Consider the following 9,934-nt stretch of genomic DNA (forward strand, 5'->3'; position numbering starts at 1 on the left):
ATCACAGCAGACGGGATACTGGGACCTTCCGAAGTGTGGGCTCCTGGGTAGCCCCATGCGTGGCATGTGCCTTGGGCCAGCCCCAGGAATTAAGACTTCCTAATGGAAGGATTTAACCCTTTAACCTTCTCCCTCTGGGTCTCTTATGTCCCTTCACAGCCAGATTTCTTGGGAATCAGCAGGTGAGCTACGGCCAGACCCTGTCCTTTGATTATCGCATGGACCGAGGGGGTCGTCGTCCTTCTCCCCGGGATGTGGTCCTGGAAGGAGCTGGCCTACGAGTCACCGCCTCCCTCCTGCCTCATGGAAAGATGCTGCCCTGCGGCATCAGCAAGACATATACATTCAGGTAAAACAGGAGGATGTTGGGGCACTCTCAGCGACTGCAGAGCAGCTGCCTAGTGACCCAATGCCAAAGATGTGCCATAATCACTGAGGTTTCTGGATAGTCTAGCTGCCAGACCCACCCTAACCAGATAGATTCCCTGTGCTGTAGTGTGTTGGACCCTTCACAACCAGGGGAGGCTGCAGTTCAGTTCCCAGTGCATGAGACTATCCATCCCTGGGGAGGCTGTGAGGCCTGGTACTTAGTCTGTTGGACCCCAGGCCTTCCATAAGCAAGAGAGGCTGGAGTTGTTGATTCCCATTGTGCTAGTGAGTCGGTCTATCTGCAGTGGTGAGGGTGCCACTCCTGTTCGTAGCTTGGGCTGGATGGGTTCCCTGCCACTGCAGCTCACCCTGTTTCTTGCCTCAAGGTGCCGTGGGGTTGACGACTCCAGTGGCAGGTAAGGAGGAATCATTGGTGTCCCCCTATCAAGGCTCCATGCTGGGCTTTGTCCCATGTCAATAACGCTCTGCAAGGGGCTAATCATCAGCGCCCAGGTTCTTTCTGTTCCGGTGGGAGTTTGGAGAGAGCCAACAGTAAGACGCTCTTCCATTTTATTCCTTGTTTCTCAATTTCTTTCACTTCCGTTATGCAGACTGGACGAGCACCCACGCAGTGGATGGAGCCCCAAGCTGAGTTACTTTGAGTATCGCAGGTTACTTGGAAACCTGACGGCCCTTTGGATCCGAGCCACGTATGGAGAATACAGTGAGTGTGGGGGAGGGTTGGGACCTGGGGAGAGCATCACATAGCACTTGTCATCTTCAAAACACTGTATTAAGCCTCACAGCACTCCTGCAAGGTGGGTAAATCTTGCACGCCACTTACAGATGGGAAAACTGAGGCACAGACCAGTTAAGTGACTTGTCCAAGGCCATGCAATGAGTCAGTGGCAGAGTTGGGAACAGGAGAGCCTCCACTCCGAGTTCCTTGCATAACCACTACACACATTCTCTGGTATGAGTGCAGTGTGCACAGAAAACACCCGCTAGTCTCTGGTACAGACACAGTCTTTAGCATGCCTGTTGACATGGCCCCGGGGAGGAGTTCAGGGTGCAGCTGCTGGCTGTAAATGTAATGTGTTGTCTCCTCTATCAGGCACTGGGTACATCGATAATGTCACCCTGGTTTCTGCACAGCCGACCTCTGGAGCCCCAGCGCCCTGGGTGGAACAATGTGTGTGTCCTGCTGGCTATCAGGGGCAGTTCTGTGAACATTGTGCTCCTGGGTACAAGAGAGACGCTTCCAACCTTGGGCCTTTCAGCACTTGTGTGCTGTGTAACTGCCAGGGGGGAGGAAACTGCGATCCAGACACTGGTAAGGAAAACCACAACCATAGCCAGGGACTGCTGGGTGCTGCCAGGAGTGCCTGTGCACTGTGGATAGAACTGGGGGAAGGGAGGTGTCGCTGCATGATGGGTACCAGGGGTATAGGTGAAGGTGCTGGGTGATAGGAATGCCATCAGGCGAACCACTCCCAGAAATATAGGTAGGACAGTTTTGTGTTGAAAAATGCAGTTTCGTCAAAATCTTAATGCTTGGTGGGAACCTCTCAATTTCGATTAAACTTTCAACAGGGAAAATCTTGTTTCGTTTTGATGTTGAACCGTTTCGTTTGGACTTTTATATGCTATTAAAACATGAATTTTAATAGTAGATATGATGTACCTATATTTAATATTTTAAAATAAAAACCCACATGGAATCAATTGAAATTATAAAGCCAAAGCTTTTTTACATTATCAAAGCGTCATATTTTTCCCTAGTTGAAACGGTGCATTTCAACAGTCCTGAATTTGAAGTTTTCAGAATTTTTGTTCTGCGGGAAGTTTTAAAATTGCGGCTCTTCATTCCAATTCAGAATGCAAACCGAGTTTGGAATGTCACGAAATTCCAGCAGAACGGAAATTCCATTCTCCCAACCAGCTTTTGTCGTGTGGCTGCCGAGGATAAAACTGGGTGATGGGCAAGGTGCTGGGTACCAGGAAAAAGTGCTGGATTCTGGGCAATGGTGTCAAGTGCCTGGTACACATGTCTGTGTCTTGATCAGGAATGTCTTATGCTCCATGAAGCTCTCTGTGTTCTGTCTAGGTGCAGAACTCTGATTGTTACAGTCAGTTCTAAGGGCTGGACTTACACTTACATAGCCTGAGTGTTTAGCCCTGAGAGCTAGCTGTCTAGATCTGGAGCATCATAACATGATAGCCTGTTATTGACTGGAGGAGTGAATGTTGCCCCAAGTTACGAAGGACTGTGTTGAGTTATGGAGGAGAGGAATGGTGCCAAGTCACACACATGCTGCAGAGGGGTTGCCAAGTTATAACAAATGGTGCCAGGCTACAGGTGGTAGTGTTGGGTTCTGAGGAATTGTGCTAGGTGGGTCACGGCTCAGTTACAGGCAGGTGCTGTCTCACATGGGATGGCGCAGGCGGTAGGAGGTGGCCTGGGGTTATGAGGAAGGGTCTTTTCTTGCTTGTACAGTGGCAGTGCCAGGCTGTTGTGGCCTGCACCAGAATACAGGAACCACGCCAGGCCACATCTGCACTGGCTGTTGATACCTTTTTGTGTCTTTCCCAGGAGACTGTTATTCAGGAGATGAAAACATGGACCCCAATGCCAGCTGTCCATTTGGTTTCTACAGGGACCCCTGGAATCCGCAGAGCTGCCAGCTGTGCCCTTGCAGAAATGGCCAGGGCTGCTCAGTGGCGCCAGGGAGAAAGGAAGTCATTTGCAATAATTGCCCTCTGGGAGTCACTGGTAATGGCCTCCCTCTGGTTTATCTGGAGATTTGTTTCCTTTCTAGGGTCCTTCCAGTCTCCTGCAGGATAGGAAAGGGTGGTGTTGAGAGAATTACCCTGTCCTTTTCCATTGACTATTACATGTATTCCCAGAGAATGCCCTAAGATCTCTCCCTAGCCCCTGGTTAGTACAGAGTGGGGTTGTGATGGCTGCAGTGTGATTGTGTCCGTACAGCCTGGCTATCAGATCTGCCCCCCATTCTGCCTCTCTGTTATTCTTTATTCTATGTATCCCCAGTAGCACGGAGCAGCCCCAGCTGAGATCAGGACCCTGTTGTGCTAGCTGCTGTACACATGCACAGTGAGAGACAGACCCTGCCCCTAGAGCTCTCACACTGAAAAGACAAGGCTGGCAAAGGGGGGTGTGGGGGGAAAGAGGCACAGTGAGATGAAGTGCCTGGGTCAAGGTCACACAGCAGGGCAGTGGCAGAGCCAAGAGCAGATCCCAGGTCTCCTCAGTCCCAGTGCAGTGCCCCTGTAGGTCAGAACAGGCTCCCTCTCAAGATACCACTGCCTACAGTTCCTTCCTATCCCTGGAGAGAGATTGTCACTCCCCTTCTTGCCCCTTATCTGGGATGGAGGGTGACTTGCTTTCTGGGATGTTTTGGGTCAAAGGCTCAATGGAGCTAAATCTGTTTCTCCTAACTGTACGGGGAGGGTGAGTTCCCCTCCCCGAGAACGGAGCCGAGATTGTGAAATTCATTGCCCAGCAGGGCGTAGTGCCTGAGTCCCCCGGCAGTAGGGAGAGGGCAGTGTTAGATGGGGTTTGGCCACTGCTTTGGGGCCCTGTAGTTCTGGAGCGTAACTGGCCTCTGTCTTGTTTGTGTCTCCCTCCCCAGGTGCTAACTGTGAACTCTGTGCTGATGGCTATTTTGGAGACCCCTTGGGCGACAATGGCCGTGTGAGACCCTGCCAGCCCTGCCACTGTAACAATAATGTCGATCCCGGTGCTGTGGGGAACTGTGACCGGCTGACGGGTGAATGCCTGAAATGCCTCTACAACACAGCTGGCTTCTCCTGTGACCAGTGCAGGGGCGGGTTCTTTGGGAACCCCTTAGCCCTCAACCCAGCAGAGAAGTGTCAAGGTAGGAGTGTAAGCCGGAGTGTGCGCCTGTGTGAGTGCGTCTGCACTGGAGAGTGCCTGCGAGTAAACATGTCCCTGTGTGTGTATGTGAGTATCAAGGCTGGGCATGTAAGTCCCACATCGGGTAAAGCCTCCAACAGTATCGGGATAAACCCCGGGCTGGCCTCTGCAGAAATCTGGGAGGTGCCAGGACCTGAGACCCATCCAAGCAATGTCATGTCCAAGCACTGGTCCTACTGATCTGATACCTGGATAGCAGAGGGCTCAGGGTTCAACAGGAACCCAAGACCATAGATGCCCAGCCTCACTTGAAGGGGGGGTTGGTTGCTGCAGAAGAGTGGGGGCAGGTGGGGATGCTGAGGTGGTGAGGGCCGGCCCTGCTTGCTCTGTGTTCTGAGGGACAACAGGGCAGTCTCTTGAATTCAAACAGGAGAGGCTGTGAATGGAGGGTAGCCCATATATCGGGCCTTGAGGGACATGGGCCCACCAGACATTCACTACAGGATACGGTGGAAGCTGTGCTTTAAACTCCTGTATCTGAAGGGAGAAAGGTCATACTTTATCCCCCCTACCCCTCCGGCGGGCCATAGAGGAGCTGGTGATGGGTAGATGCAGCATAGGCCATGTCTACCCAGACCACTGGGGAAGGGCTCTCTTCTCACCTTCCCTGTGGAGACTTCTGCCCTCCCCATTAGGCCCTGGCTAAATGTAATTAAAGCCTAACATTTCTGAGTTTGTTTTCCTGTTTACCCTTTTCATAAGCCTTTCCAGCCCTTCATGGAGCCATTTGTGAGGCCACAAGAACACAAGCTCCAGTGTTCTCGTGATGTTCCATCCATCTCTCCAGGAGCTGAAATACCAGGAGGAGACCAGAATCTTGTGATGTCTCAGGCCCCACAAATGGCTCCCTGAAGCCTTACAAAAGCCTGTGAGGAATGTAAAAGCAAATACAAATACTGGACCCAATGCACACTCCCGCTGAACAAGTCTGCCCTGGAGAATGTGCATGTTTGCCTCAATGAGGTTAAGAGTGTGATCCCTATGCGGGGGGTGAGGGGCGACAGAGAGAGCTCCTGCTATGTGAGAATGCAACTTCCATGATGCATAAAAAGTGACCGTTAATTTGCAGTTTGACTCCAGTGCTTTGCTTGATTTCTGGATGGCTCAAGTTAAGACTTGGGCGCTTCCCAGAGGCGTTGATTTGTGTCTGCATATGGGGAGTTTCCATCAGCAGGGCGCCGCTGAGGAGATCAAGGGGAAAGGCCCTGAATTCCTTCAGCATTTTCTGAGGCTGCTGAAGGCTCTTTCGGGGGTTACAATTGCGGGGGAAGGAGGCTTACATTCCTAAGCGAAGGGATTAAGAGGGGTACACCCAGAGAAGAGCTAGGGAAAGCTATTAGACTTGCTGGTGAGAATAACCGGCACAGAAACTGCATCTGAGACAGGAGCCTGGTCCTGAGGGTATGTGCTGAGAGTGTAATTGGACAGGGAATGGACTCCCAAACCCGGTACTAATGTTGTGATGTTCTTTCATAGCACCTTTCATTTCAAAGGGTCCCAGCCAGCTTTTCACATGCTTTGTACAAGAGTCACTTCCTCCACCACTGAACCAGCCATTTCTTGAATCCACATTCAAGAAGGATTTCACAGGGAGCAGCAACATTACACATTATTTTAGGACAAGTCAGTAATACTTTGTCCAGCTGAAACCTTGGGGAGAATTTTAGGTAGCTGGAATATAATGGCTAGGCCACAAGCCTGAACTCCACATATTGGGTCTCATTAAAAAAAAAAAAAAAGGGAGCTCCAGCAGTACCTTGTTAGCGCAGTGCTGATTCAGAGGCAAAATATAAATAACCAGCACGGCTCCTTGTAGCACCGCTGGTTTCCCTTGGAGGTTCCCCATCAGTGTACAAACCGGACCTGAACTCCTTCAATATGGAGTTATAGATATTCGGAAGCAGTCAGCATTCCGGGGAACAGTGACTCTAGCAGCAGGGTAGGGTGGAGTTCATTGGTCTCTGTTTAGCCCAGAACGGGAGGTGGGCACTGGGCAGACAGGTCGGTCAGGATGGAGGTGGTTGTGCATCTTTGAAAAACAGTGCAGAAGCAGAAGTGTGAGACCCCCGCAGAGGCAGATGGGAAGATGTTCTGGCGAGGACAGGCATGTGTTTTTATGAGAGCTGCTGTGTTTCCTTATGCTCTTTGGTTCTCAATGTTGATCTGATTTGTGGCTCCTTCCAATCCTTTGCTTTCTCTGCAGCCTGTAACTGCAATTCGGTAGGTTCAGACCCCCTGAAGTGCAGAAGCGATGGGAGCTGTGTTTGCAAGCCAGGATTCGAGGGGCCCAACTGTGAGCACACACAGTGCCCAGCCTGCTACAGCCATGTGAAAACACAGGTAAGTTTCTCTGTCTGTCAGCTGGGTGCCCATCACCATGGTATCTGAGCTGGACTTACCTGCCAACTCTGCCTGACATCACTTCTTCAGCAAAAGATTTCAGCGATAATTCCCTCTCCTCACCCTGCACTAATTCCTTTGCATTCCTATCAGAGATTGAACCCAGTAGCTGTCAAGGCTAATCCACAGATGAGGCTCAGCAAATGCTCCTTTCCAGATACAAAGGAAATTAACCACCCATGCCCTGAGAGCTCAGATAGGCCCAGAAATATAGATCCCCTCTCCCCAAGAAACAGTTCCATGCAGATTTGGGAACCACATTGACAGACTTTCAGCTTTGCTCTGGGGAGAGTGAGGGCTCTTTCCACCCATTGAACTCTCAACTTTGTAGGAAAAGACGAGACGAGGGAGATCCTTCTAGCCTCTCGCTATTGGCACTGCCATGGGGGGGACGAGGTTAAGGAGTCTGGGATTCCCTTCGGAGCATGGAGCAGAACGCATTCACAGTCACGCCACCTCCTGCTCGGATTTTAAGGTTAACCGTTTTCCCTGTGCACGAAAGAGCCCAATTCAAATCCAGTCAAGGGCTTTAGTGACTAGAAGTAATTACTCTCAGGTGGCTGTTTGGTGGCCTGTCTGGTCTCAAGTGGGCAAGCATTCACATCCCTAACGCCATGGTCATGACTGTCCCTAAGTGGCATCCTTGGGGATGGTCGCCGTAAGCAGGCCAAGGACTGAATGGGAGATGGGAGTAGAGGCTTGGTTAACCTCGTTGCTAGTTACGCTCCCTCCAGGAATGGTTTGCGGCACTTTGCCCAGGCTGTGTGGGGGAGCTTGTACTGCCTGGTCTGTCAATAAAGGATTTCAGCCGCCAGGGCTGTTAATCTGGTATTTTGACCAGAAAATTCACTAAAAGGGCTCTTCGTCCAGGTAACTCTTCCAGACTGTGCTGGGTTCTCTACTTCCTACAAATCCTGGGGCTTCACTTCTTCCCACCTCCTAGTGCCTGTGGACGTGGCCCAAGCCCTTGTCTCTTTGCTTCTGTAACCCACGTTTCTCAGCCACTTGCTGACCCCGTGGCCTGCTTTGGTTTCAGGTGGATCAGTACTTGCAGCAGCTGCAGCAGCTGGAGGTTCTTGTGTCTCGGCTGCAGCTTGGCAGTGGGGAAGGGGCCAATGAGGAGCTGGAGGGGAAGATGCAACAGGCTGAGGAGACCCTGCGTGAAATCCTGAGAGAAGCTCTGAGTTTACAAGGTAACGCCGGGCGCTTCCCCTTGGATGGGGTTGGAGAGACAGCAGAGGGGCCCCTGGAGGCTGAATGCAGTGAAAGGAACCAATGCTAGATACTGGAGTGCAGGGCAAGGAGTGCAGTTCTGAACCATGCACTTCAGAGATAAAATCCCTCTCCCCACCCCCAACTATGCGGATGGGGGGTGCAGTCCTGGACAACCCCCCTGACTGCTGGTACAGTATGAGTATGCGGGGGACACTCTGGGACAGTCCCCGACTGCTGGTGCAGTATGGGGGCTGAGGGGGGACACTCTGGGACAACCCCCGACTGCCAGTGCAGTATGGAGACGGACGGGGGGCATTCTGGGACAGCCCCCCTGACTGCCAGTACAGTATGGGGACTGGGGGGACACTCTGGGACAGCCCCCCTGAGTGCCAGTACAGTGTGGGGATGGGAGGGGATACCCTGGGACAGCCCCCGACTCCCAGTACAGTATGGGGATGGGGGAGGGGACGACACTCTGGGACAGCCCCTCCCCCCCGACTGTAGCGTGTCAGAACTGTCTTTTTCTCCATTGAGCTGTCTGCCTGTTTGTGCTCAGTTCCGGTTTTGTATCCGGCGGCTCCCCTGCAGCCCAGTAAATCTCTCTTGGTCTCTCGTCAGCCTCTGACAAGTCCCTGGAGAGCCGGATGTCCAAAATGAAGGGACAAGAGTCCAGCTACCAGAGCCGCTTGGCCGACATCAGGGTGACGGTGCAGAGGCTGCAGGCGCTGGGGCATCAGTACCAGGCCCAGGTGCAGGACATTAGGAGGCTGATCGAGAGAGCCCGTTTGGACCTGGGGCAAAGCAAAGTGACCCTGAGTGGGCTGGTAAGTTCTCCCCAGGTCCTATCAGCACAGACACTCCAGACCAGCGACCAGCCCCCCCACAGTAAATACATCCCTGGCCACTGCTGCAGAGGCTAGAGGAATCCTCTTCTGCTGACTTCTGTTCCCTTGCTCTCCATGGTGATGGTTTCCCAGCACCTGATGCCGACTCTCTGAGCTCTCCAAACCTCCTGCCTCGAGCCCTTCTCCAGCCCCCTCTGCTCCCTTCTTCCCTAATCTTCCCCTGCACTGTTCGTGCTACCAAGCTAAAAATAGCGGTCTAGATGTTATGGCTCAGGCTGGAGCTTGGGCTTTGAAACCTCCCCCTGTCCTTAGGCTCCAAAGCCTGAGCTCCTCCCCGAGCTGCAGCGTCTACGCAGCTCTTTTTAGTGCAGTGATGCGAGGCCCCATCTATCAGCCAGCCTGGGCTCTGAGACCTGGGCTGTGTAGATGTACCCGGAAGGAGGTGTCCTGCTTCTCCATAGGCTGCTTCAGTTTTGTTACAGGGAGGCTGCAAGTGCAGTACAAATTATTTTGTGGGTGCAGAGTAACAGGGGAGCTTTGGCCAGCACCTTGCTCTATGACAGGAGTTCATTAGCATTGCTCTTTTACCGGGGTTCATATAGACGGGAATGGCTGGCTAGGCTCCTTTGGGCACTGAGGCAGAGCTGTGTCTGTGTGATGCACTCTCTTACCTTCAGCCAGTCATTATCAATCCCTCCCTTTTGCCAGCATTAAATCAGAGAGAGGGAGAGAGAGACAGTGCAATTAATTTCTCTTTCTCCTCAGAATATTCCAACTTCACCTCTCCCTGGCGGGTCAAACAGTTTTTTGATGCTGGCCCAAGAAGCTCTCAGACTAGCAAACAGGTGAGCAGATCGCTGCGTCCACTGGTATGTTCTTGGCCATGACTGCCTCTCCCCCAGTCCAGATCTACTGGTACTAGATGCACAGCGGGTAAACACTATTGCCAAGAAGCACATATTCTGCAGGGGTATGGTTCCCTTTCTTAGTTCCTTGGGTTTCCCAGAAAGACCTGCTCTCATGATGGAGACAAGGTGGGTGAGGTGATATCTTTTATTGGACTCACTTCTGTTGATGAGAGAGACGAGCTTTCGAGCCACACTGTGTGTGTGTGTGTGTGTGTGTGTGTGTGTGTGTGTGTGTGTGT

The 9,934-nt window shown here is 52.2% G+C and overlaps 1 protein-coding gene across 1 annotated transcript in view; it reads left to right on the plus strand.

Annotated features, from left to right (window-relative positions):
- LOC112113461 (laminin subunit gamma-2) overlaps positions 1 to 9,934 on the plus strand; it is a 37,688-nt gene that overhangs the window by 21,626 nt on the left and 6,128 nt on the right. Inside the window, exons 7-15 of the mRNA XM_024209751.2 lie at positions 160 to 349; positions 981 to 1,093; positions 1,484 to 1,702; positions 2,963 to 3,142; positions 4,023 to 4,268; positions 6,531 to 6,667; positions 7,764 to 7,920; positions 8,561 to 8,766; positions 9,553 to 9,632. Coding sequence (XP_024065519.2) covers positions 160 to 349; positions 981 to 1,093; positions 1,484 to 1,702; positions 2,963 to 3,142; positions 4,023 to 4,268; positions 6,531 to 6,667; positions 7,764 to 7,920; positions 8,561 to 8,766; positions 9,553 to 9,632 — 1,528 coding nt within the window. The remainder of the gene's footprint in view (positions 1 to 159; positions 350 to 980; positions 1,094 to 1,483; positions 1,703 to 2,962; positions 3,143 to 4,022; positions 4,269 to 6,530; positions 6,668 to 7,763; positions 7,921 to 8,560; positions 8,767 to 9,552; positions 9,633 to 9,934) is intronic.

Source organism: Terrapene carolina, unplaced genomic scaffold (genome assembly GCF_002925995.2).
Source record: "Terrapene carolina triunguis isolate 2854851 unplaced genomic scaffold, T_m_triunguis-2.0 Scaffold210, whole genome shotgun sequence".
In the NCBI taxonomy this organism is placed as follows: Eukaryota; Metazoa; Chordata; order Testudines; family Emydidae; genus Terrapene; species Terrapene triunguis.